This window comes from Trichosurus vulpecula, chromosome 7 (assembly GCF_011100635.1).
Source record: "Trichosurus vulpecula isolate mTriVul1 chromosome 7, mTriVul1.pri, whole genome shotgun sequence".
NCBI lineage: Eukaryota > Metazoa > Chordata > Mammalia > Diprotodontia > Phalangeridae > Trichosurus > Trichosurus vulpecula.
This window is the reverse complement of record NC_050579.1, coordinates 155,771,910-155,799,286: the sequence shown is the minus strand read 5'-3', so window position 1 is coordinate 155,799,286 and position 27,377 is coordinate 155,771,910. Positions and strand designations below refer to the sequence as shown.

At 38.0% G+C, this 27,377-nt stretch overlaps 1 protein-coding gene across 2 annotated transcripts; it reads left to right on the top strand.

The window, feature by feature from the left end:
* Positions 1–613: 613 nt before the first annotated feature.
* On the top strand, positions 614–26,611 carry AMD1 (adenosylmethionine decarboxylase 1). Of its 2 annotated transcripts, none has more exons than XM_036765734.1 (9): positions 614–1,114; positions 18,449–18,535; positions 19,687–19,813; positions 21,044–21,146; positions 23,163–23,205; positions 23,296–23,440; positions 23,531–23,623; positions 23,721–23,876; positions 24,340–26,611. In XM_036765734.1, the coding sequence occupies exons 1-9, from the start codon at positions 1,005–1,007 to the stop codon at positions 24,478–24,480; spliced, it is 1,005 nt and encodes a 334-aa protein (XP_036621629.1). In that variant the 5' UTR covers positions 614–1,004; the 3' UTR covers positions 24,481–26,611. The 2 variants fall into 2 exon arrangements, with proteins under 2 accessions (XP_036621629.1, XP_036621630.1); XM_036765735.1 differs by lacking the exon at positions 614–1,114 and adding an exon at positions 1,517–1,803 and having other exon boundaries at positions 24,340–26,602.
* The last annotated feature ends 766 nt before the right edge of the window (positions 26,612–27,377 follow it).

Here is a 27,377-nt window from a genome sequence, read left to right as displayed (position 1 = left end):
AGATCAAGGCTGGAGCAGAAGAAGCGAAAGCCTTGTGCTCCCACTCTTTGCAAGTGCTCACGTCAGGGGCAACGTGTTGAGTTTTAAAACAGTGGATTTTTTTTTTTTTTTTTTGCCTCGGAGAAATAGTCGGCGGAGAATAGCCAGGTCAATCATAAGCATGGGCGACCAAACACGCCCCACAGAGAAGGGAGCCAGCCGCTCCCCCGCAGAGCAGCGCAGCCCAGCCCAGCCCAGCCCTGCCCAGCCTTGCACCGCCCTGCACACCGCCCAGCCCAGCCCACCTCGGGGATAAGGACCTGCCCACGCTAGCTGAATTTTTAAAAGCTCAGCTGTGAGAGACGAGTCTTTCTCCTCCAACTCCGCTTAGACTCTTCCTTTTCCACCCGGATTATGTCTCCTCTCATACCTCCCGCTCGAGAGAGAGAGCCAGGGCAAAAGATTGACCAGGCAAGCGGCTTCCCGGCGCTCGCGGGAGGCCCGCCCCAACCTAAGATGGCAAGTGATTGACAGCCGGCTGGTGCTATGAGCGGGAGGGGCGGGGCCGTATGCGTCACTTCCTGGCCCTGCGGGGCGAGGGGCTATATAAGGGACTTGCTCACGCAGCGCCCTCGCTTACACAGTATGGCCGGCGACATTAGCTAGCGCTCGCTCTATGCTCTTCTCTGTAACGGGAACCAGCGGAGTAAAAGAGACTGAACAGCATCTGCCTCTATTTCCAACACAGACTCACGTTCGACTTTCGCACGAGAGAAAAAAAAAAAGCCGGGAAAAATTTTATTAATCTTTTTTTAAAAAAGTTAATATAAAATTATAACAGAAGCAAAAAAAAAAAAAAGAACCACACGCGCAAAAAAAAAAAACAAAAACAGAAACAAAAAAACCTCCTGAACTTTAAAGAAGCAGCAGGAACAACCCGCAGCGGCGGAGGCGGCGGCGGCGGGAGAAGAGATTTAATTTAGTTGATTTTCTGTGGTTGTTGGTTGTTCGCTTGTCTCACAGTGATGGAAGCTGCACACTTCTTCGAAGGGACCGAGAAGCTGCTGGAGGTTTGGTTCTCCCGGCAGCAGCCAGACGAGAGCAAAGGATCTGGGGATCTCCGCACCATCCCAAGGTCGGGGCTGCGCGTGGGGGCCGAGGGGTTGGAAGCACGGATAAGCGGTCAGCGGGCCGAGCTAGGCGATTGAAGGAAGGGAGGGAGGCGGAGGTGTCGAGAGGGCCGGGATCTAGCTTGCCCACCGTCAGGTGGTAAAATCCTACGCTCAGTAGTTGGCGCTCTAATTTTTCGTGTTGGTGGTGATGGTGGTGGTGGTGGTAGGGGGAAGGGGGAGGGGACTGGAGCGCCGTTTGCGGTGGGGCCCTCTGCCTCGTGCCGGCCGCGCTCAGGTAACGTCCTTCCGCGGGCTGGAGCTGGGGTGGGGGAGCGCGGGCTTCAGGTGATTGAGGAATGGAATGCTCACCCATCCGGGCTACTGGGCGCCGCCCCCGCCTGGAGGGAGGGAGGGAGGCAGAGAAAGGGAGAGGGAGAGAGAAGGGGGGGGGGGGAGCGGGTCGGTGGCTAGGTCTCCTTCCCTCCCACCTCCGGTCAGGTGTGTTCGGCGCCGTCTGCTCGAGCCTAATAAGCCTGGGGCTCTATCTCGGGCGGCCCTGCTGTCAGCGTTAGGTGACCTCGATCCGGCTATTCCCGCCACCACCGGCACTCCCCCCCCAAACCCTTGTCGGGTTTGGGGAAGAGGGCAGACACGCTCTTCCCGCCGCAGCCGGGAGGAAGGGGAATTCCTCCGGGTTCTTTCTCGGAGAAAGGTCTCGTTTAAGCAGGCCTCCTGCGAAGCCGCCATAAAAACCCGCCTCCCGAGGCCTCCCCCTTGTGTACTAATCGGGTCCCTGCTGGCTGGCTCCTTGTGGTGGGGAGTGAGTGGGAGGCGGCGGTGTCGCAGTGCCCCGGGCGGCCTCGGATGAGGGCGGGTGGGGGGGGGGGGCTCCGCTGTCTCCTTGAAATCCTCTGCACCAAAACCTCCGGCCTAGCGCGTGGCCCGCGCGGCCTCCCGGCCGGGGAGATCCGCCTTTGCCATCGAGGCTGGTCTGCGGCTGCCCGGGGTGTGTGGCTGCCCCTACGGGCATGACGAAGCCCCAGGGTGTAGGCTAGAAGAGGAAGTACGCGTTGGAGGGTTTTCTGACCTTGTGCAGTATAACCTGTTACTTGAGCCTGTGAGATCGGGGGCATGGGGAGCTGGTATGCAGCGTTAATAGGATAGATGCCCATCTTACGATTATTTCTGCCTGGGGACATAATGCTCTGTGTGCAACGTGTTTATGCTGCCTAATGCCTTAAGCTTGGTCCAGGAGATCTGGGGCCCCGGGCTCCCTGCACCTGAGGGCACAGAACCAGTGCCAGAGGCTTTTTCAGAAACTCCTTTCCTACTGGAGACTGGTGGCTTCTTTGGAGGTCAATTCGGAAACTAGCTCTAATCCCCCCCCCTTTTTTTTTTAAACAATGGCATTACTGGAAATACTGGCTTCTTTTTCATACAAGATGGTAATAATGACAGGTATCTGAAAGAAATTGCGCTTAACCTTGTGCTCTGGAGGACCAGCATGTGCTTTAACCGTCTTTTTCCTTCCTCTGATTTCGCCGCAGCCCCCTTTTATATTTCCTCCACCCCGCCCCAGTGGCCATAACTACGATTACACGTGAGGTTCTTTGGTCTGCCTTATCGTCTAGCAGGCTCCCTCTTCATTGAAAAGTTGAACCAATGAGAGCTTTTAGGGTAGGCAGAATGTATGGCAGCCAATGGGATTTTGAAGAATATTGTTAGTTTGCCACTCAGCCCTAACCCTCTGATAAAGAGCGACCGGGGTTAAGGGGAAACTAGGAGGTGCTACGGGAGGCCTTTTAGGCACTCTTTGGTAGCTTGTTTTCCAGCAGCAAAATCTGAAAGATTCCTGGTCTTCGTTGTGACTACAAAGTACGTGGGCTCCTCCTAAGTTTTGTGTGATGCTTAAGACTTTAAACTGCAGGGTTGCTACTTTCCCTTGTTCTTCCACTTTAAAAAAAAAAAACGACAAAACCTCCTTATGTATGTATCCATAGTGATAAAACTGGTGTGGTTAGAAGTCTCTAAAGAAAAAAAGTAACTCGATAAGAGTATAAAAATTTTAGCTACAGAATAACTAAACAGATTTTCTTGGCTAACAGATTGAAAATATCCCCTATAATTTAAATAGTTCCTTGGAGAAGAATTTGATGGATGAGCTATGTTTTAGTATTTGTAAAGGTTTTTTTTTTTCTTCACAAGGCGATAGGTAAATTTAGAACCACAGAATTTGAAGGATGTTGTGAGTAATTCGTATGTGTTGAATTATCCTTTAGTGAAGGTTTGTGGTATTAATGTAGACTTTAATCTGCATATGAAAGGGTCACCTGATAGATTAACTAGCCATTTTGTAAGGTCATTTGTTTTGAGGGAAACCTTGAGGAAAGAGTAGAGTTAATTTATAGTGCAAAGATTCTTAATCTGGGTCCATGAACTTTTTTTAAGCATTTTTGGAAACTATTTCAAAATAACTTGTTTCTTTTGTAATCTCATTTTGTTTTATGAATTTTAAAACATGATTGAGAACGGATTCATAGTACAAGATTCATAGTACAAGAATAAGAAAGGCCCTGACTTTAGACGATGAAACTTTTTTCCCCCAGAAGCTATTAGTTTCACCTATTTCCTAGATCACAGAACATGAACATGAAAAGGAGACCTTAGAACAAAGGTGAAGTGATTTATTTATACCTAGGGTCACATAGTGGAAGATCCAGCTGGATTGTAACCCAGATTTAAGACATTTTTTTGTTCATTGCTACAGTACTGTGACACGCAAGTTGCCTTTCAGTTTGGCTCTCGAGTCCTCTTCAAGAAAATGTATTAGGAGAATTGATTCAAGTCTGTGAATCTTACTAGCTACATAGGCAAGGGGGTGAAAACCCCTGAATCTGAGATTTTTAGACTCTTATTAGACTTTTAGACTCAGACTCTTAAAGCAGTAGGTTACCAATTTGGGAAAAATATTCATGGCTGATCCAACTGAATACAGTTAAGCTGCTTGTAAAACTCAAAAGACTACCGTGGAATCCTTTTATATTGCTTAGAAACTGTGGGACGAAATGGGTTGTTGTTTTTTTTTTTTTTAATTAAGTAGCTTGGACACATTTTTTGGTGAAAGCTCATTGATGTATTCTGAGGCACTCCCAGTTTCCAAAACATCTGGTAGTGAGTAAACGAGCATTTGTTAAATTTGAGTGCATACATGCTTGTGTCTGTGTGTACATGTTGTGTGTGTTCTCTCACAGGCCTACTAACCTAGTTTTTATTTTCTCATCTCTCTGACCTGAACTTCCAGGTTCAGCAGGCTTTACTTCACTAAATATTATAAATTTAAATATTTATGTATGACATAAATGTATGTATGACAAGAGATTTTTGTTAGTTGGAAACTGGCCTACCTACTTACCTTCCTCACTTTGTTGAGGGACAGAATGTATATAGTTGGTGCAATAATGAAATTCTGACCCCTGGCCATCGAGGTATGATCGGAGAAGGCTGAGGAAGATAATTAAAGAAGAAAAGTGGCTTAGTAGAATTTTCCAGGGTGTGTAAAAAGAGAATGATGACAATTACAAAGTAGTATCATCTACTGGCATATTTCCCATCTACCTTGTTAGTCTCGTAGTATCTAACAAGTTTTAGAGTATCTCTGAATAGTACAGTGTGCACTAAACAAGTTGTGACATGCTTTGTAAGTTAATATTGTAGTGGAATAAATAAATTCATCTTTTTAATGAAAAATTAGAACATATTTTGATTATTTAAAATTTAGTTACTAGGCTTAATTCATAATTTGAATGCGGGGTAGTGACTTCTCATCAATCTAGTCAAATGGCTGAGAAGGTGAAACTTGAGTAAAAAGGACATTTTTGTTTTATTTAGTAATTTGGTTTCTGAGTTATTTGAAAAGGAAGCCTGAGTGATTTTATGTCACTTACCTATGGAATTAAAATATGTGAACTAAAGTGGCTTTCACCTAGTATAGGAACTCTAAAAATATTTGTTGAATTTTTGTAATGCTGGTTAAGTTATATAACCATAGACATCTGTCCATAATATTATGTTGAATTGAAAATGTTATATTTGACTATAAATAGCAGAGTCTAATTGAAAGACCACTTTAGTTGAAGGTTGTTGTGTTCATGGAAAAGTTATTTAACCTCTATGAGACTGTTTCCTCATTTGTGAAATGGAATAATATTTATAATTTACCTATTTATATTTGCATTACTAGCTTCACTGAGTTGTTATAACAGCAATATAATGCCATTAATGTGTATCAAATTATATAGCCTTAGGTAGTGCCAGTGCCCGGACTTTGGAAATTGGCATATGGGTTTTGTTGTAATTTGATTCAGTGCTTACTTTTCTGTCCAGTGGGAAAGAACACTGGATTTGGAGTCAGAAGACATGGATTCAAATTGGTGCTCTGTTCAGACCTTAGCTAAATAAATCATTTAACATCTCTAAGGCTCAATTCATTCATCTGTAAAATGAAAGGATTAGACTAGGTGATTGCTAAATTCCCTTCCAGCCTAAAATTGATAATCCTATGATCCAAGTTCCCAGGGTAATTTTTGAACTGGAAGAGAGAGTGGCATCAAAAAGAAGTGGGGGGTAAGGGTCAGGGAAATGATTCCATTTGGGCTTTACTTGACAAAGATAATTTGGCTTGCCTTTTCCTTCTCCACCTTATTTTAACTGAGACAAACGGGGTTAAGTGACTTGCCTAGGGTCACACGGCTAGTAAGTGCCTGGGGCCCAATTTAAATGCAGAAACAGGAGTCTCCAGTTGTAGTGCCTTATGCACTGTGCCATCAGCTGTCTAGTGGTAACATTCCGTGATTGTGGGCTGCCTTTGCAAAGGCATCGAGGTAGGAAATGGAATATCCTGTGTAGTATGTGAATGAGCCTGTAAAAAATTAGTCTAGAGCCATTATATAAATGTCAAAGAGAAGTTCTGGATGACTGGGAGAATGGTGATGTCCTTGAAAAAAATTAGAAAGTTAGAAGGAAAAAAGGGGGTGTGTTTAGGAGGAAAGATAAAAAATTCTGTTGGAGGGTAGGACCAGAAGATTTGGAGCCATTGGCATAGAGATATGAGAACAGTTGAGTCTACCAGATCTGATAAGATGGACTCAATAAGTAATATGGACCGAAGCCCTAGGACTGAGTCCTGAGACATGGAGAAGGTGGATGGAGAGGGTAAATGGAAGAAATAGATGTAATGGAAGACTGAAAAGAAATGGTATGACAGGTAAGAAGGGGAACCTGTAGTGTCCCAAAGGAACAAGAGAACTTATCCAGAAGGAAGATGACAATGGTGTCCACTGTTACAGAGACATCTAGAAGGATGAGAACTGAGAAGGCAGAATTTAGCAATGAAGATATTTGCTGACCTTGGTGAAAGAAGTTTTAGTTGAAAATGCAAAGGGGTTGAGAAGTGAACTTTATAAAGGTGAGAAAGTGGAGTCTGTGGGACTTTGTGAAAGAGAGGAAAACAGTAAAGCTTATATTTATAGGTCAGATGCTTAGAAAGGGGGTTGGTATATAGTGAAGGTAATTTATTGGGGGTAGAATGAGGGGGCTCACCTTGGCATCATTCTGAAGGGCAGTCAAGTGGTACAGTAGATAGAGTGGCCAGGCCTGAAGTCAGAAAGATGACTTCAAATGTAGCCTCAGACACTTGTCAGCTGTGCCATCCTTGGGCAAGTCTTTGCTTCCGTTTTCCTCATCTGTAAAATGAGCTGGAGAAGTAAATGACAAACTATTCCAGTATCTTTGCCAAGAAACCCCAAACGTGGTAATGAAGAGTCTGACACAACTGAACAACATTTTTCTGAATTAAAAAAAAAAATTGCCACACACGAAATAGAAGACGAGAGTGTTCCATATGAAACTACAAACTTCCATTTCCTGTGGCTTACTTTCGTAGTGCGTTATTTTTAAAATAAATTTTTGGTGTCAGTCTTTTGTTTATACATTGTCTAAATTACCCTCTGTATCTATCCCCTTCCCAGAGAGCTGCTATCATAGAACAGAATGAAACAAAATTTAAAAGAAAAAGAAAAGCAAGCAGCTATACTGATCAGTACATTGAAAAATTTGACACATTTCCCTTTGTGAGCAACCTCCCTTTTTTGCAAAAAAGAGGTGTGTTCTTACATCTCTTCTTTTGAGCTATGTTTGTTCTCTTGTTCTTTATATATAATTTTGCAGCATTCCTTTTTGATTGTTTTGTAGTTATATAGGTTTACATTGTTGCAGTCCGTTTTTTCTTGGCTTTACTTCTGCACTCCTTAGACTCTGCTTCAGTTCATGTAAATCCGTGCTTCTCTCTGTATTCATCATATTCGTCATTTCAGTGATACCATAACTGTTAACGTTCATATGCCACAGCTTGTTTAGCCATTCTTTGGTCGGTGGACATCTACTTTGTTTCCTGTTCTTTGCTAACACAAAAAGTGCTGCAATAGATATTTTGGTAAGTTTGAGGAATTAGGAAGGGCAGGTAAATGCCTCGAAGTCAAATGGCATGGATATTTTAATCAGAAAGATGTGGAGATGTTTGAAGAAAGCTACTAAGCACCCTGGCTGAGAGATTTGGGATTGAGAGCATAACAAGTTAGAGGAATTGACCTTTCTGGAAAAGGTCCTTGAATGTGATGCTGAGGTGATTTGGAGTTTTGGGAGTAACCTCAGTTTTTTCAGTAAAGTATGAAGCGATCCACTATGGACAGGATTGTCTTTTCCAAAAATTTGTGCTCAGGTTTATAATTTATGGTACAAATGTATCAACAGAAGGACCTGTGGAATACAGATATCCTTTGCTGAATCTGCTGTGTTGGAATGTAGCAGTGAAGGGATCCACTTGCCATTGGCTAACATAGGGATTCAAAATTGTCGAGGACAATGTTAACGTTGAACTGATTAACTTGAGAGGGAAAATTTCTAAAGGGATAAAGGGGTGCCAAATAAATCCAAGAGCCTGTGACAGATTACAGGGCTTTGAAGTTTCCATGAGAATGAAGACTATATATTGGCTTAGTAGTGTTGAGGTTCAGGGAGAACTAACTTGAAAGGGTTGAGAAGGAGGTTCTTTCTTGTCAGAGGAATTTTAGTGTTGTGGTTTGTGGAGGTAGAATACTTTTGTGTAATAGTGAGAAGATATATACGCGTTAATAATGTGAAGGAACTGTGGGGTCCATTATTATATAATAGAAAGAAAATTACATTTGGCTGGAAGTTCAGAGAACCAAGTCACAGTCCTGGTTCTATTGCCGACTAGTTGTAGAATCTTGATCCAGAAAGGTTAACAAGAGGCATGATGTTTCTTATCTTTTAAAACAAGATGGAGTGGAATTAAATTGTAAACTAGAGGATGCACCCAACACTAACGTCCATTCCACTTACTTGGTATGTGGTTTTGCTTGACTTGGATCTGTTCTTCAGACTTCCAAAATTTTTTACAAAGTTAGTCTAATCAGGAATTTCTCCACCACATTTAAAGTAGTTAGATTGAAGAATTGATTCAGGAACCAGTCTTAGATAGTTTTAAGAAGATAGGGAAATAACTCTTTCTTTCAATAGTGTGTAATCTGAATATGGTAAGCCCAATTCAGTGGGATTTTTTTTTAAGTTGTCAAATACTTTCTGTTGATATTGAGCATTCTCAGTTCCAGCTTTAGAACTATAGCAGTGAGTTGATTTCCCTACTTTTTTTTTGCCCAGATAAATGTGGGGTTCAGATACAGCCTGGGTCAATTTATGGAAGGGTAGTCTGTAATAGAAAGATATTTGATAATTTTCAGATCTTTGTTGATAGGGTAATTGAGACTGTAATTCATGTTGCAATTCATGTTGCCCTCTCCTCTGCCCTCCTTTTGTAAGCTATTAACCTGGAGCCAGATAGCCTAGATTTATTCTGTGGGAAGTGATTGAAACGTTAAGTTGAAGTGTTGAGATATCTGGATTGTGTGTCTCTTATTCCCCCTGGAAATGTATAAATATAAAATGGATAGGTTTCATTTACTTAAAGTTATGACTTCATTGTTAATGAATTATGATTAGTATTTAGTATGCTTTGGAGGGTGCCTCCTGTCCAACTAGGGTCAACTAGTGCCACTGTCTCCCCACCTCCCATTATGCAGCTATAGAATATACCTTTGTGTTGTTTAATTTTGTATGTCTGTTATATATATTATGACCCAAGTAAATGACCTCCATAGCACTAACATGTTTGTTCTATATATAGTAACTGAATAAATATTTGTTGAATGAGGGAATGAATTCAACTTGGGAGGCTGATCGTAAGTAGCTCTGAAAATAAGCTAAAGCAAAGAGCAAATTTGACCTGTTCAGAGATTTCTTGATTCATGAACTGGATTTGTATATATTTAAAGTAAATTCATTCTGCTTTTGTAATCTAAAGTTCATAGAAAAGGACAGCTCTCTAAATTAATCTTAGTGACCTATAAAAATATCGAGAGGTGAGTCATTTATTAACTTAAACCTTTTAAAAATTATTAAATTTAACAATCTCAAAAATATCAGTAGTACCTTAAACTCCATACTTACATTTATTTTTAATTTGATTTAAAGTATATGTAAGCTGAACAAAAATGTAAGTTTATGTTGCTATTTTCATAAAATGTTATAAGCAATTTTGTATGTTCACTGTATCGCTTTGTGTACAAGTTGTGCATGTTGAATTTTTCCCATGAAGAGAATGTTCCAGGGTCAGTTTCTTACCTGGTAAAATGGGAGCAATTTACATTGGATCATTTCAGAGGTTCCAACTCAAGTAATTATTTTAGGATATGAGTTTAAGATTGAAGGAGATTGCAGTAAATCATTGGACTTTAGGAAACCTGGCTTTAAATCCCACCTCCAATTCGTCTTTGTAGCTGTATAAAGACAGGTCCTTAATCTCTGAGCCTCACTTTCCTCCTGTCAAATGAGAATGAAGCACTTATTTACTTAGTACTTTGCTGATTAAGTAAAAGACAATTCTGACTGATTGGGCTGGGGGAAAATACATGTGCCAGAATAAACATCTAATTACTTGAAGTGATCTGAAGACAGGTCCATAACTTTGTCACTTCATATTTTAAGGCACTAAGCAAATTACGTGGGGGAGAATAATTAGGTTAATGTTATCAAAGCAGAGTTTTTAAAATAAACCTTGCTTTGAGTCTCTAGTATACACAAAAATAATGAACTTTTAAACTTCATAATGAGGTGGAGTTAGATTACAGGGTAAGGAACATACATTGTTCATTTCTTTTAATAGAGTAAGTTTACATGTGAAAATTTCATCACTAAATAGTATTTTATTTGTTGCTGAAAGACAGGTTAATTTAATAGTGGTACTAAAGCTCTAAAATTGGAAATTAAATTTAAATCTGGCAGTCATTCTGCAGTTTTTATGTTGCACTTAAGGCATTGAAACCAAGATTTTTATGGTTAAAAGAAATTTGCAGTAAAGGCGGAGGACCAGTAGTTGCAAATATAGTAATTGAAACCTCAGCATTAACTTTCCCGGAACTCATTCCATACTTGACTACGTCATTGCTCAAGCTTTACAGCATCAATGATTTACATTAAAGGAATCCACAGCCTAAGCCAAAAAACCTTTTAGCAAAAAAGTTTTGAAATAAAAAAGCTTTTCCTATTAAAGAGCTAAACTTTGAAAGTATCTCTTCTCCTCCCACCCTCCAGCTTTTCTGACCTGCATGGATCTGTACTTAAATCCACCGTAAAGTCAAGTAGCTTCCTTGAGCTGCTACCCAGAACAAAAGGGGCTTGGATTAAGGTTAGGGAGTAGCACCAGTTAAAAATTAGTTTTTTTGGTCAACCATTTGAAACACTGCCGCTTTTTTTTCTTGTTTGAGCCTGAAAAATATTTGCAATTTTTATAAAGGAAAATATTTTCCTTCCAAAGCATAGCATCTTTCCTATTCCTCTGATTGACTAGTATATACTAAACAGTGTATATTATAGTAGTGCTTTTCATACATCATTAAAATTTATCTTCCAACCTATGAGACAGATATGGTTGCAGAACCCTGTGACTCTTTATCATTTAAAATGGCATCTACTTGGATATCATAGGATTGGAAGGGACCACAGAGGTCATTTTGATCTATAGCCCACTTCATTGGTATTGCTTTAAATATTTTATGCTTAAGGTTTTTTTTTTAATTGAATAGCCCTTTGTTTAAAAATTTATTCTACTACTCCTAGGATGCAAACCTTAATATTTTCCTGGAGACCATTCTGAGTATATAAAGTAACAGATTCCTTGTAATTTTAGGTTTAGTCAAATCAAAAATTTAATGCCTAGTTTGATGCAAGATGCTCTGCACAGAGGAATGAAGACTGACTTTTTCCCCCCAACATAATGTATCTAAATAGTTTCTATGACATTGATCATCTTGTGTGGCATGAGCAGCTTTCTTGTGAAGTTTTTTTTATCTCTATACTTGATGTTATATGAAGGATATCCTTAATAACCTTGTGTGTTAAGTTGAACCTAAGGTACATTGATATACAGAGGTGTTAAGACATTAGCAGCTAATTGCTTCATAACTGGCATTTTTATATGTGGTGTTCTTGGGTTTACAAAGCATGTTTCTCAGAACAACCCTATACATAAAAGAAAACTTGAGTCTGGTAGAGGTCAAGTGAATTGTCTGTGGTCATGAAGCTATTAAGTATCAGAGACACAATTAGGATTCTAGGTATGTATGTCTTGACTGTAAGTCTAGTCCTCTCAGAAGATGTATCATTTTATCAAGTTAGTAGTTCCCAAGAACCGACTTCAGTTCTGTTTTAGCCAAGTGGATCAGAAGTCTACCTTCCATTCAACTGTCAAGCAAACTTCTAAACTACAGATCTGACCATGTCACTCTCAAGCACCATCTGTCCCCCCTCTAGTGGTGTCTAATCACCTCCAGCATGTACATAAAGTTTTCTGGTAATTGTCTCCCCCGTTAGACTGAATTCCTTGAGATGAAGAATTGCCTGGCCTTTCTTTCTGTCCCCAGTACTTAGCATAGTACCTGCCACATTGTATATAGGCACTTAATAAGTGTTTATTGACTTACCAAGTTAGGAATAGTTCTTGAGTTTAGGTAAGTAAGGATAATTAGGTCTATTTGGGATAGGGTAGGGCATGAGCTGGAGATGAGGGAAAGTTACAGCATTCTGGTATGGGGGGGAGGTTGTTTAGAACCCTTTGGCTAGGAGTTTTAATTTGACTTGAAACATTCCTAAGTTTCTGGGGGTGATAGATAAGATAAAAATGGCATCTGTGGATGTTAGGTCAGTGGCTGAGGGATCTGAATGTTAATGCTGTAAAATATTATTAGGACTATATTAAATTTCTGGCTTATGAGTCACTGAAATTGTCTCTTCTGACAGCCCTCGTCCTTCCTACCCTTCACCCCCACCAATCTGCCTCTGGAATAATTTGGTCTTTACTCACTGAGTATCTGAATGAAATCCTTTCGTTTGTAAATAGCACTTCAGGAGGTGATTTCATTTCTAACTTAGTTTCTTGTTGTAATTGTCCCCTTCAACTGACTTACGATAGATGGTGTATACTTAAAATTTTATTTCTTTGTATTGTTTTTATAGTTGCAGTGGACAAGTTAAGCTAAAAAAGATAATTTAAACTCTTTTTTGGAGGGGGGAAGGCAGGGCAATTGGGGTTAAGTGACTTGCCCAAGGTCACACAGCTAGTAAGTGCACTTGTATTTCGTTACATTCACTTACCACAACTTGTTTAGCATTCTATAATTAATGGGCATCTTTGTTTTAAATTCTTAGCTATCAAAAAAAAGTGCTACTAATAAATAATTTGGAGTGTGTGGTGACTTTTTCTTTTAATTTTTAAATAATGTTTAATTTTTTCCAAATACACGTGAAAATGATTTTTAATGTTCATTTAAAAAAAAAACTTTGAGTTCCAAAATTTCTTCCTCCCTCACCTCCCCCCTCTCTCCCTCTAGGGTAGCAGTTTGTATATGGGGGGGCGGGGAGGAACGTGGAAAATAGTATGCTTCAGTTTGTATTCTCTGGATGTGAATAGCATTTTTCATCATGAGTTTTTTGGAATTGTTTTTCTGAGAATAGCTAATTCATTCACAGTTGATCTTACAATATTGCTTTTCATTTGTACAGCGTTCTCCTGATTTTTCTTCACTTCTCTTTGTATCGGTTTCTGTAAGCCTTTCTAGGTTTTTCTGAAGTCAGCCTGTTCATCATTTCTTAAATAGCAAAATAATATTCCATTTCAGTCATACTCCACAACTTGTTCAGCCATTCAACTGGTGAGTGCCCCTTCAATTTCCAGTTTTTTGCCACCACAAAAAAAATTGCTATAAATAATTTTGTACAAAAAGGTCTTTTTAAAAAAATCTCTTTGGGATAGCAACCTAGCAGTGGTGCTGTTAGATCAAAAGGCATGCCCAGTTTTATAGTGCTTTGAGCATTGTTTGAAACTGTTCTCCAAAACATTTGGATCAGTTCACTACTCCACCAGCAGAGAATTAGTGTGGAGACTTTTTTCCTTGTTGGCTTCCTTTGATGTATAAACCCCAGTAATGGAGTCTCTGGTTGGAAGTGTGTGGACATTTAAGTTGATTTATTTGCATAATTCCAAATTGCTTTCCAAAATGGTTGTGCCATTTCATAGCTCCACCAACATTGTATTAGAGTGGATGCTATATATTGTTTGCGTTGTTACCTAATTTCCATACGTGTGACACAGTGGAAGTGTCATGGTAAACAATTTCTAGTGGAGTTTTTTGTGTAATTTTCTCATCACAATATTCCTGTGAAGTTATATAATTTGTTGAAATTCGGAACAGTTGACCATTTATTTGACAAATTGTTTCTAAATCTATAATATAAAGGCAGAATTGATGATTTCAAAGAAAATCATAAATATGCCTGAATGGTTAAGAATTGCAGGATATAAGGAATTCTCTAAGTAGAAGGCAGAGGAATTAAAGCATTTATTCCAGCTCCAAAGTAGCAGACCTACGGAGCAGTGTCCCCAGATCGATATCCTGGCCAAAAGCTTCCAGGCCCAAAAATCTGTCTCACAATAGTAACTAGGAGGTTACAGAAAAACATTATAACAGTAAGCCAAATCATAATCGTGCTTCCCCCCAATGCCAGGGCCCTCCAGTAAGAAGATTACCCACTGGCCTCAAGTCCTTGCTCAGCACTCTCTGGTCCGCATGCCAATCAGTTCAGCAGCTTCTGCTTTGGCTGCGTTCTCTCTTTTTATACAGTCATTAGACATCATCCAATCAACTAGAACATCATCTGAGCGACCAGAACCCAGACGCCCACTATTGGCTGTGGTCCCAGCAACTCCCCCCCACTCCCACAACTGTCCAGCACCCAGCTAGGGGTTGTGGGTCTACTTGGGAGCGAAGATATAAATCAGACCTTCCTTCATGGGCCCCACCTGAAGCCTCACTTGAAGCCTATTTTAAAATGGAATTTTCTGTTCGTACTAGGACAGAAATGGCCTTTTCTAGGTCCCAATGCAGAAGTCATCAGTATTGCATCTAAGATAAAATATATCTGTAGCCTTGTATTAGATCTCCTTTCCCCTCTGTCAGAAAGGCGCTCAACCGATCTTTCTATTTTGTTTTGTTTACATTACTCTCTTTCACACAATCTATTTCGGACTTAAGGCATTTCCTAGTAGTTGCCCCAAACTAGCTTGCCCCTCTGCTTCATACACTGGAATGCACCTCCTTAATCTTACCTCTGAATACTCTTCTTCTTTCACTGCTAAGCTTAAATATCACTCTCTCTGAAACCCTAACACATTTTCCTTCCAATTACCTTGTCCATTTTGACATCTTTCCTTTCTTCTCCCCTTCCCTAAATATCATCTTTAAGGTCAAGAAATATCTTTTGTAACATTCTTGCATCAGCATGAAATTACTGGTTTGGCCTTAAAGTAAAACTGTGGGTGTATATGAATAAGAGAGAAAAGAGAAGTATACATTAATAGGTCCAAAAAATAGGTTATGTTAATTGTTACTGCTTAGGTTCTATATTTGACTTTTTAATTTCATTCCATGTAAGTACCTATTGCCTTCTATAGTAGCATATAGGCAGTAGGGAGAGAGCAGTGTGTAATCAAAGATCTGGGTTCAGTTCCCAGTTTTGCCATTTACTACCCTGTCTGACTTCGAGCAAATCAGATAACTAGAACTCTTTCTGGGCTTCAATCTCATGAAAGGCCAGGAAAATGTCATTATGCTAATTTGTAAAATGTATGGAGTGTAAGCTTTCTAATAACACAAAAATTCACATTGTGTAGTACTTTAAGGTTTAGAAACAACCCTGTGAAGTAGATTATCTCCATTTCACATACAGGGGAAAGATTTAGACTTTCATAGCTTCTGTGTTTCAGAAAGCCTGATTCAAAATCCTTTGCTTTTTATACTATTCCATATGCCTTTCCTTAGAACCATTTGGTTCAACCATTCAGTAACATTTATTTGAGTAAGAATCGATCTTAAATGCTGGCTTAAAGGTGTATTCTAAGTATTCTTTAGACAGGTAGGTGGTGGTGCAGTGAGTAGAGTATTGGGTCTGGAATCAAGAAGACCCATCTTCCTGAGTTCAAATTTGACCTCAGACACTTACTAGTTGTATGACCCTGTTAAACTCTGTTCTTCTCAGTTTCCTTATCTGTTTAGTGAGCTGGAGAAGGAAGTGGCAAATCATTCCACTCAAGGCCTCAGGTTCCCACCCCTTGCTCCAGTATCTTTACCAAGAAAACCCCTAATGGGATCACAAAGAGTAGGACACAACTGAAAAGTCTTCTCCAAGGTTTCATTTCCTTAAGTGATCCTTACAGAGGCAGACATACTAGCATATCATATTCTAGTATGATAGCAAGTGCCTTCTCTGAGAACTTCTATTCCATGACAAACTATCCTAAACCTATTTGGGTTTCAATTGCCTTACTGGGATTTCTTACCCCCTATCACCTTGATAAGTTAATTGAAGTAGAGGATTTTTTTTCTTCACTTAATCTTTTGCTTTTTGGGTTGGTAAGGCATAGGAGAGGGAAAACAAAGCCCAAATCAAAAGATTTTCTGGGTAGGGCAACTTTGGAGTCCAGGCACCTGGTTGGTATTTGCTATTCTGGCTGTAGGGTGTTGACAGATGCAGTGCTGAGGTGTAAAAAAGGTAGTGAGTGCCTCAGGGAAAGGAAGACATACTAATAATTAGAAGGAGAGACAGGCCTGGCCTTTCTGACTTGGCAGCTGGCAAGCCAGTTTGTTATCCTCCCGTCTGCTTCCACAGAGCAATAGAAAAATAAGCTTGGAATATAATGACCTCTTGACCTCTAAAGCAGTATAGGAAATAAAAGCAGTATTGTACTTGGGGAATAAACTTGTTCAGTTTGTCCTTGAGGGGAAAGAACCAGGAATATTAGGTTGGAAACCGTAGAGACAAGATTTTTGGCTCTTCCTGGAGAGATGTTAGGTAGTAAAATAGGACCTTGATGGGTTTCCCATCTCTGGAGAGGTTTCCAAGCTAAGCCTAGATGACTACTTGGATATTGTAAGGGGGGGGGTCCTTATACAGGTACTTGTTGATCTTCATATTGTGGGTTCTTTTTTGTTGTTTGTGTCAGGGACCGCTCCTCAGAATGATGTTTCTTAAATGCATAAAGTATATAGGAATATTTTTTTAAAAACCTCATAGAAAGGGGCAGCTAGGTGGTACAGTGAGTAGAACACCGGTCCTGGAGTCAGTAGTGCCTGAGTTCAAATGCGGCCTCAGACATGTGACACACTTACTGGCTGTGTGACCTTGGGCAAGTCACTTAACCCCAATTGCCCTGCCCTCCCCCCCAATAGAAGCCAAGTTTAAGGAGTCCCCTGCCCTTAGATGATCTTTTTCTAAAGTCCTTTGGATCGCAGAGTCCATAATGCTTTTGAGTATAACATCTCAACTCTGTCTGGTGGAAGAATGTTTAGATATTGAATTGCCTCAAACTAGGAGGATGGAAATGAAATGTAAAATTTGTTATAGAGATTATTTTTTAAAGAGGAGTTATGGCATGGTATCAGTAAAGACACTTCTAGAGTAAAACAGTTAAATTTTGACTCATTTTACTTTTTCATGAAAAAACCCCCATTCTTTAATTGGTCAGTACAAAATAACTAACAACCTCAGTTAAAATGAAAAATCTTAGTTTTTGTAGTGAGATTTAAATTCAGGTCCTAGCACTGCTAGGTTGAAGGTTATTTCCCCAGGGGCAGCTGGGTGGCACAGTGAGTAGAGCACCAGCCCTGGAGTCAGGAGGACCTGAGTTCAAATTCGGACTCAGACACTTAACACACATGTGTATGTGTGTGTATATACATATTTAATTTTGGTTTTCTCTTTTTACATCATCTTCATTTTCCTTTTTTTTTTTTTTTTTTTTGCAATGAACAAAAGACAAATCTCCCCCTCAGCTTCTCCCCTCTCCCAAAGTGGGCCAGTTGGGAAGAACAAATTCTCATATTGGCCAAGTCAAAAAAAAAACTCATTTAGTACTGTGAGTCCATCACTTCATATTGATATAAGGAATATTTCATATTCATAATTGGTTCCCCACAGTAGCAAAGAAAGAAACGGTCATTTTCTCATCTTTTGGGGCTAACCTTATCATTATTAGTAATTACACAGTATTATGTATAGTATTTTTCTAGTTCTACTTACCTTATTCATATCTTCCCATGCTTTTTCTAAATTCTTCATATTCATCATCTCTTAAGAGCATAGTAATTTCCAATTCTTTGTCAAAACAGAAAGTTGTATAAACTTTGTGGAATATTTGGGAACTTTCCATCTTTGATCTCCATAAGAGTATATGCCTACCAGTGGGGCTATCAAATATTTTACGTTGCCCTGTTTTGCATACTATGTCACGGAGATTGCTTATCGTGAAAAGTACACTTTAACATATTGTCACAGGTAAAGAAGCCTCATTATTTTCAGATGAAAGTGTATGGGAATAGAATCTTTAAAAAAAAATTCTGGCAAGAACAAAATAAGGAAATTTGGATTGTTGTTATGGTCACAATAAGTAGTTGACTGGCAAGTAGGTAAATTTCCAGTGGTGATCAGTGTATTAGTTGGCATTGCTTGAAGCTTCAGTTGCCTAGATTTAGACTTCAGGTTCTGGAAAGAAAAATTGATGGTATAGGTCTGCTCCCTTAATTGTAAGAGATGGTTTTCTGTGATATGTCTTAGAGGGGAGTCAAGGGATTAAGGGCTATATAAGCTAATTATGTACATTTTTCTTTTTATAGGTTTGAGTGGGACAAACTTTTGGAGAATGTGCATTGTTTAATCATAAGTGTGACAAAAACTGACAAGCAGGAAGCTTATGTACTCAGGTAAAATTATACTTTTTATTTAAAGAGTTTACCCAGCATTTCTCATTTTAGTTCTGAAGAACTTAAATCATAAAGTACAATATAAACAGGAGCTGCTAAGGCATAACCAGCCTATCTATATTCAAGGTACTAAAAGTATTGGTCTATATTAAACTACATAAAAATTAAATTCCATTAAAAATTTTTATTTAACTATCATCTTGGTGCTGGTTTTGCCGAATAAAGTAGGATACCTTGGATAAGTCACTTAATTTTTTTGAACCTCAAGTTTCTTTATCTCCACTAAAACGAAAGAACTGGCGGACTTGGATGAGTCTTTATGCTGACATTTTATTAGTAAAATTACCAAAATGTTAGTATAAAGCAGTGATGAACAACACAGTAAGCAGTAAGTGCTGTTGATTGATAACATTTATATTATTTTCAGCCTCTACTAGAAAGCTTTTCTCATTGATTGATCTGACCTTAGTCATATAAAGCTTTCAAAAGTTGATTAGCTTAAAACTGCAGTAGAACTTTTGGGACGCCCTGTATTTAAAAGCTAAATAATAGTTCATTCACTAAGTGACCACCTCAGTAAAAAGTAAATGGAATCTGGGAAATCACCCTTTTTCATAGCAACAGTTTCTTTAAGGTACAATTCAAAATAAGCCCACTTCTCTCTCCCTGATGATTATTGAACTAGAGAAAAGATGTTTTCCTGAGTAACCCCAACATTCTGTCACCATGAAAGTGCAAAAGGTGGGTTTTTCTGAGTTCACAAGTATGTTTGAGATTGATCATGTGCTAGTTTTTTGTTTTTGTTTCTTCTTTTTTAGAAATTATGCTGATTAAGATACTTTTTTAGGTACTGAATTATTCGTTGATTTTAATGAACAAATCTGTTTTATGCATTATATCATATTACATCAGGGTGATCTTACATGTAAATAATGCCCTATGGGAAATTAATCTTTTTTAAAAGCACTTGTATGATAACTAATTTCACTTTGTAGACAAAATCTAGATTGTAGAAGTTTGCATGTAAAATGTTTATTCCTTCAACAAGTACTTGCCTAATATGACAATTTCTCTTATTAATGTTGTGCATGATTTAAACTTCTGAACTACTATAGTGATCATCCTGGGGTTTTTTTCCTTACCACCTGCAGTGAGAGTAGCATGTTTGTCTCCAAGAGACGTTTCATTTTGAAGACATGTGGTACCACCCTCTTACTGCAAGCACTGGTCCCCCTGTTGGAGCTTGCTAGGGAGTACAGTGGGTTTGACTCAATTCAAGTAAGTACACAAAGAACGTCTTCTAGAACAGAAATATTTATTCTGGTTTTAAAATTTGAATGTCAATAGTGTGATATAGAATATTTACAGATGAATAACATAGATACTGTAAATTATAGAGAATTTGAGAGAAGAAAATAGTTTCTTGGATGCCTTCATGAAGTTACTTTGTGTTCTCTTGGATAAAGAGCGTTTCTTGTGGGTAATCAATACAACATAGGATTAAAATAAGTTCTTGGTAGGTCCCAGGAAAGTTTTTAAAGAGTGGCTTTTCATGTAGTTAAAATTTTGGTAAAAGATTGAATGATGACCCTGTGGTGTTTATTAATATCATTAGTGGAAAGAGGAATTAATCCCACTGATGATGCTAATTGTTCCCCTAATTATACTCTACTAAGTTAGGTCACAAACACTAATAGTAACTCTTGGCTTTTATATTTTATTTTGTATCAATAAAATAGTTATAAACTTTGTCAGATCAGCTGATGTTTATTGCCAGTTATCTTACTAGTTTCTTTAATATGAAGATAATGTTCTTTGACCTCCTGTTAGTAGGAGAGGTTTGATTTCTTTGAAGTATGATGTTTGACCAAGTCATTTGAACACACTTATCATTTGGGAATTAACTACAGAGTTTTAGGATTGTTGGACATGGAAATTGGGTTAGATTTTGTAATTTATTTCCTGTGTGTGAAATAGGCTTTTGTAACCCTGCTTTTACATTAGTGTCCGGTTCTGACATGGTGGTTCCATGTCAAGTGTGGTTGAACAATCCAATCAGTACTTTGGAACCAGACACATCCTCCATCCACAAACCACCTATTTGTATCAACGTTGATTCCAATTTATTTTCTTCCTCCCCACTCTCTCCTTCTGAGCTTAAATTTCTATCCTAAAAGAGAAAGTTGCCTACTTTCGATCACTAACTACTGTTTTAAATAAAATAATCCAGAAGTAATTTTGGATATCACCACCATTCTTTAAGCCCAGAAGAAGGCAATCAGGATAAACCTTTCCTGATCTCAAGGAGTTTAAGATATAGTATCAAAAAATTAACTATAATTACAGAAATTAGATTGTGAGGTTATTGGGAGGAGAGAAATGGAAGTTACGGGAGATTGTTTCTAAAGCAGTATGACTTAACATTATTTGTGGTGACATGATATAATTGGAGATTTTCTTGACACATTAATGTGGGGTTTTAATTAAATTGTGCGTTTATGTTTCCAGAGCTTCTTTTATTCTCGTAAGAATTTCATGAAGCCTTCCCACCAGGAGTACCCACACAGGAATTTCCAGGAAGAAGTAGAATTCCTTAATGAAATTTTCCCAAGTAAGTTTGGGTTAAATCGAAGCATATATTTTCCTTAGTTTTTATTAATCGATGTTGAATTATAGGAAATTCTAAAAATTTTGTTAAGGTCAGCACACACAGAAAAGGATCCTTGTCGAAATAATTTTAGGGATTTTTATTAGCTGCTTCTAACTCTCATAGATTTCTCTATGTGGGATAATTTTACTACCATTTTATTTAGCAAGATACCTATTCATAGTAACTTGACAGTTACATAGCACTGAAGTTTGAGAATTGTTCCACATACGTTATCAGATACTCTAAGAATTAATAGCCTCATTTCATGGATGAGGAAACTTCAGCTGAAAAGTTGTGATTTGCCTATGGTCAAATGTTATTTAGTGTTAGAGATAGGATTTGAACGTAGACAGTCCTTACTTCCAGGTCCAGCATTCTGTCTACTATATTGTATTTTTAGGATTACAGTTGTAAATTAATTGAATTGAAATGTCCTTTTTTCAACAAACATTAAACAATTTTCACTATAATCTGTCTGGGGTAGTCTTAGTCATTATATTAGCTCAATAACCTAGTAATTTCTACAGTGTTATGAAAATAATATTCCTTTCATTTTATTTTTTCAGACCTTGTTTTATGCCATTATAAACGTCTTAAGACTTAAGAAAGGGGGACCTTAGAGATTTGTCTATTCCAATCACCTTTATTTTCATTTTAGTAATGTGAGTGAAAATTACTTTTAATTGTAATGTCATAAAAGTCATTGAGGTACTTTTTTCTTAAGAAAAGAAGGCAAGGGAGAATAAACACCTTAAGGTCCAAAGGTGCTTGATTGGTAAAGCCTCTATTCCACTCACAGATAATGTATTCCTGCTACAACAAATAAAAATTTGGTTAGATATTTGAATTATGGAATCTTCTGAGAGAGGTTTGTTACAGTTTTATATTATATAAAAGGTCTAGTTCATGTTTTAAGGCATATGGCACTAAACTCCCATTTTGGTCTCATGTATACATATAACTTAAACACATATATAAAAATTACCTCCTGGATCAAATAGAAACTCTTGTTGAGCGTTTAAAGATTTCTCTAACCTGAGTCCCATGTCAACCTTTTCTGTGCTTTTTTCCACATTATTTTCTTTTATATACATTCCAGTCTAGCCATTCTCTCCTTCTATGTTATTCACACCTGACAGATGAAGTAACTCTTCTCTCTGCCTCTGTACTGGCTATTCCCCATAACTCTAATACTCTCCCACCTCACCTCCACCTCTTGGAATCTTTGGTTTCCTTGAGAGTTCAGCTGTAGTACTCATTCTTCTGCGTTAGGCCTTTCCTGGTCTCCTTTATAGTCCTGCCATCTCTCCTCTCCCCATTCTTTCTCTCCCAGCTTGCTTTACATGTGCTTTCTCTATGTTCTGTTTATATAAAATATAGGGTGTCCTTAAAACCTAGTATACTTTTAAGCTTTAGTGGCTTAAATTAATTAGGATAAGATTTTTTAATATTTTGTTAGGTACTTTTAATGTATGTTCCTTTTCCATTTGAATATACATTCCTTGAGGACAAGGGTGGTTTTGATCATGGGCGAGGGCGATATGGTGTGAATCTTTGCCTGGCATTTCTAATATAGTGTCTGGCACCTAGTAGACACTTAATACTTTCTTGATTAGTTTGGTTATTTTTTAATTTTTATTTAGTTTAGAATGAAGAGGGCTGTTCCCTGTGTGCATCACCAGTGCTACATAAATGGATCAGACCTCTTTTTATAGCAGTTGGAATTCGGTCATATCTAACCTATTCATAGTGTTCGTTTTATTCATGTCCTCTTTCTGTAGCCATGAATATACAGAGATCAAATTAGAGGGATGGTAGAGATCAAAGGATATCTTTGCATCTGTTTACATGTTTTCTGTCATGGCTATTTGTCTCTGGTAACTGTAAACCTGTGATAAAGGGTGGGAGCCTAATTATTTCAAGATAGTAATAAGACTTACATGGATTGTATTTCAAAATTTGTTCCCTTTTTAACAGATGGAGCAGCATATTGTATGGGGCGTATGAATTCTGATTGCTGGTATGTCTAAGTATAATTTTGTAATTTTTGCTTGTTTTTCAGAATTGTGTCAGTTACATCATTAGTAAGTTAAAATTTTGGTCTTTATAGGTACTTGTACACTCTGGATTTTCCAGAGAGTCGGGTTATTAATCAGCCAGATCAGACACTGGAAATTCTGATGAGTGAGCTTGACCCAGCAGTTATGGACCAGTTCTACATGAAAGATGGTGTTACTGCAAATGATGTCACTCGTGTAAGCTTTTTTTGTTGTTGCTAAGTTTCCTTTTTCATGTTGCTTGTTTCTTTTTATCATTAAGTCTAAACTTCTGATTTAAAATTTTAGGTGAGTGGAATTCGTGACCTGATACCAGGTTCTGTCATTGATGCTACAATGTTCAATCCTTGTGGGTATTCAATGAATGGAATGAAATCGGATGTAAGTAATTCTGCTTTGCCGAAGTGGTCAGCGTTTGCCACTTAATTTTTTAACTGTTCTCTACTATTAAAGCAAAAAAATTTGTTTTTTCTGTCAGGGAACTTATTGGACTATTCACATCACTCCAGAACCAGAATTTTCTTATGTTAGCTTTGAAACTAACATAGGTCAGACCTCTTACGATGACCTGATCAGGAAAGTAGTGGAAGTTTTCAAGCCTGGAAAATTTGTGACCACCCTCTTTGTAAATCAGGTAACCTGTTTAATTGTTGGTAACATTAACCTGGGGAATAGAGCAGTTATTTCAAGAAGAATACTATTTATATGAATTTAGTGTTTTCTAGTAAAAATGTTTGGGTTCAGAAATATTTTGGATAGGTAGCAAGTGGAAGCAACAGTTATGTGACATTTCTTCAGATAAGCATTCCTACCATAACATCTATCATCTATAAGAATGAATAAGTACTAATAACAGAGTCTCACCACCATCCTATTTTTTTTCCACATAATTCAAGTCTGGTGAGGTTCCAAGATGTCTTGAGACCATGTTTTCAAATATATCTTTTTGGAAGCTAACCTAAATGCCCAGTAGTATAGTCTTTATGAGAACATAAGACTGAGTTAAAAAAGTGCTTGTCTATTTCATAACCTTGATTGCTTGAAAGCTACTTTTACTTGGTATGTTCTAAATGGTTTCTTAATTTTTTCCCCCCCAGAGTTCTAAATGTCGCACAGTGTTTTCTTCGGCCCAAAAGATTGAAGGGTTTAAACGTCTTGATCGCCAGATTGCTCAGTTCAATGATTACAATTTCGTTTTTACCAGTTTTGCTAAGAATCAGCAGCAACAGCAGAGTTGATTAAGAAAGATGAAGAAAAAACGCAAAAAGAGAACACAAATAGAAGGTGGTGGCAGCTTTCTAGTTAAGGATACAGGGGGCCATACTTTCCATACCCACCACCTTGTAGTTGCGGAAAGCCCTAGATGTAATCATAGTATAATCATTTTGAATTGTATGCATTATTATATCAAGGAGTTAGGTATCTTGCATGACTGCTCTCTTCTGTGTTTAGGTATTCTATGCCGCTCTTGCTGTGAACTTGAAGTGCATGTAGAGAAAAATTTTTACTGTATGAGACTTTACAACACTTGTAAAAACAATTCAATTAGGATTATGCACGGTGTAATTTTTCTCCAGGTATCACCAAAAATTCCCCACAGACAAGGCTTTCGTCCTCATTAGGTGTTGGCCTCAGCCTAAATCATCTGGGACTGTTCTGTTAAATTGCTGCCAGATATTTTTTATGGGCAGTTTCTTCCAATTTCTAGACCACATTTTTCTCTATTAATTCTAATAAAACTGATTCCTACTTAGAACACAAACATTTCTTTGCACTTGAGGAGTTAAAAACTTTACCTTCTTAAGAAAATTAATGATTATTACAGCTGATGATTTTGCTTATTATATAAATTTTGAGTATTTTGCTCCCTGTATCTTTAGTTCTTTAAGCTCAGTGATTTCTCCCTCCCCCTTTATAAAATGAGCAATGTACTGTTACACTGAGTTTAACATTAGCCTTTCACCTTTGGGGGAAAAAAACCTTGGTTCGGATCTTAATTCAGGTCAAGGTGGGTTTGGTGGTCTCTTTCCTGTATGATTGGCAAGGGTAGGTGGGTGGGACACCAAGACTTTCTCCGGTATGTGTTGCTTAAGATTAGAGTGCATTGGCAGAGTTATGAAGGCTCTAACTATGCCATTTCCATACTCCACAGTTAGTAGAGCACCAAATACATAGCTACAGACCTTCAAATAATTTTTTTTAAATAAATTTAATAGGGAGATTTAGTGTAAAGGATATGGAATTTACCAGACTAGATATGCCGGTCAGCTTGGATCATTCACCATAACTTTTTTCTTAGCAGCCATTTCAACCTAATTGTGAGTAAACAATATACTGTTAACCTAATTTTGTTGTTCCAAGCAGAATCAATATGCCTTTTTATCTTGTGACTGAAAGTCCTGTGATATTGTGGTGCATGAGACTATTATGCTGTATTTGATAGTGTTGTGACTTCATCTGTTGTTCCTCTTAATTAATGTGGTGATTCCTTTAACCATGATTTGATGGCATCAAGTGAATGACTGCACAAAGTGAGAACTGTCTAGGTTATTTGGACAGACAGTGAAGTAAAATGCTATTCATAAGAAACAAGGCATGTTCAAAAATGGTCATTTAATGGATGACTAATAGATGCAGGCTTTCAAGAGTTGGCATTTTCAGCAAATAACTGTGGGATTTTAGCAGCTGTGTGACCAGCAAAATTAACTTAAATTTGATATTTCCCTCTTGTCCTCGCAATTTTGTTTTGACTCTTTCTGGATTGATGCAGTGGTGTTTTGTTCCTTCCGTATTTATAAATGAAACACTTTTTTTTAGTGTTTCTAAACCTTTAAAAAATCTGCTTGGTTAATAATCAAGTGGTTGGAACACTGTTTTGACTTTTATTTTAAGCATGTTATTGACTAAAAGCTTCATTGAAGAAGCATTCTACCAACTAGGTCAATTTGATTCTGTAATCTGTAAGTAATGTGGCACCTGATACTTTTTGGTGCTTGATATTTTTGAGGACCAATAATTCAAGTGGATTTTGTTCTTGAACAGTGTCCCAAGAGATTTGATGATGATATTTGTTGGCTTGAGGTCTGATTTTTTTTTTTTTTAATATACCGAAGATCCCTTCCTAAGTAGTTGAAAAATGCACAAATTTATATGAGTATGAAAACGTAAGCCTCTGATAGAAAAGTGAAAGCTGTTGAATGGATTGAAATGGATCTAAATTAATCTAGTATGATCAGAAGAGGGGAAGTTTTGGTGTCATAATTTCTCTCTTCATGGTGTTGGACTTTAATCAGTTAAAATGTATTTTTAAAATCTGTACCACAAAACTTAATGCTTCAATAAAAGTTTGCTTAATTCATTGTTTAGTGACATTCAGAGATTTTTTTGAAAATACAAATGATAATTATGTCTATCCTCAAAATAATCAGGGCCCTGTTAACCAAATTCTTTGACATCTTAATTTTCAGAGTTGATGCAAGAAATGGAGTTATTCTGCCCTTGAAACATCTTGGACATCTGTCTTCTTTTCATTTCTACTACAACTACCTTAACTTTGATTCAGCCCTCAATCTAATAGACTTACTCCTAGGTTCCATTCATTGTCCCATGAATAGACAATCCTGGTATTCAGACCCCACCCAGTTCCAGCTTACTATAGTTTCATCCAGACAGAATCCACTCATGGTCTTCTCCAGCATCTTCCCATATCAGTGCCTTTATTTATCCCTTCCCTTTTTGATCCCTACTCCTCCTCTCTAACTTTGTAATTTTTCCCTTTGAGGGGAAGGCCAGCCCACTTTGTCTGGACATTACTTTGCATTTGCTTATCATACTTTCCCTTGTGTCAATTATTTGTGTACATGTCTTACTCTCCCCAGTTCGAATGTAGGCTCAAGAGCAGAACCTTTATCTTTGTATCCCTAGCACCTAGTATACTACTTTGCATGTAGGTATTTAAGGTTTGTTTAAAATCGTCCGCTTACACCCCTTCTGGACGTGTCTCATGATCTCTTCTTGTTTGACTGTGCCCATTGCTCATCAACTTGTGGGTACATTTTCAGACTACCGAACAAGTTATCGTAGCTTTTCAGTATTTAATGTTTCAAGCAGACAGGGTAGATGCCTTAAATATTTT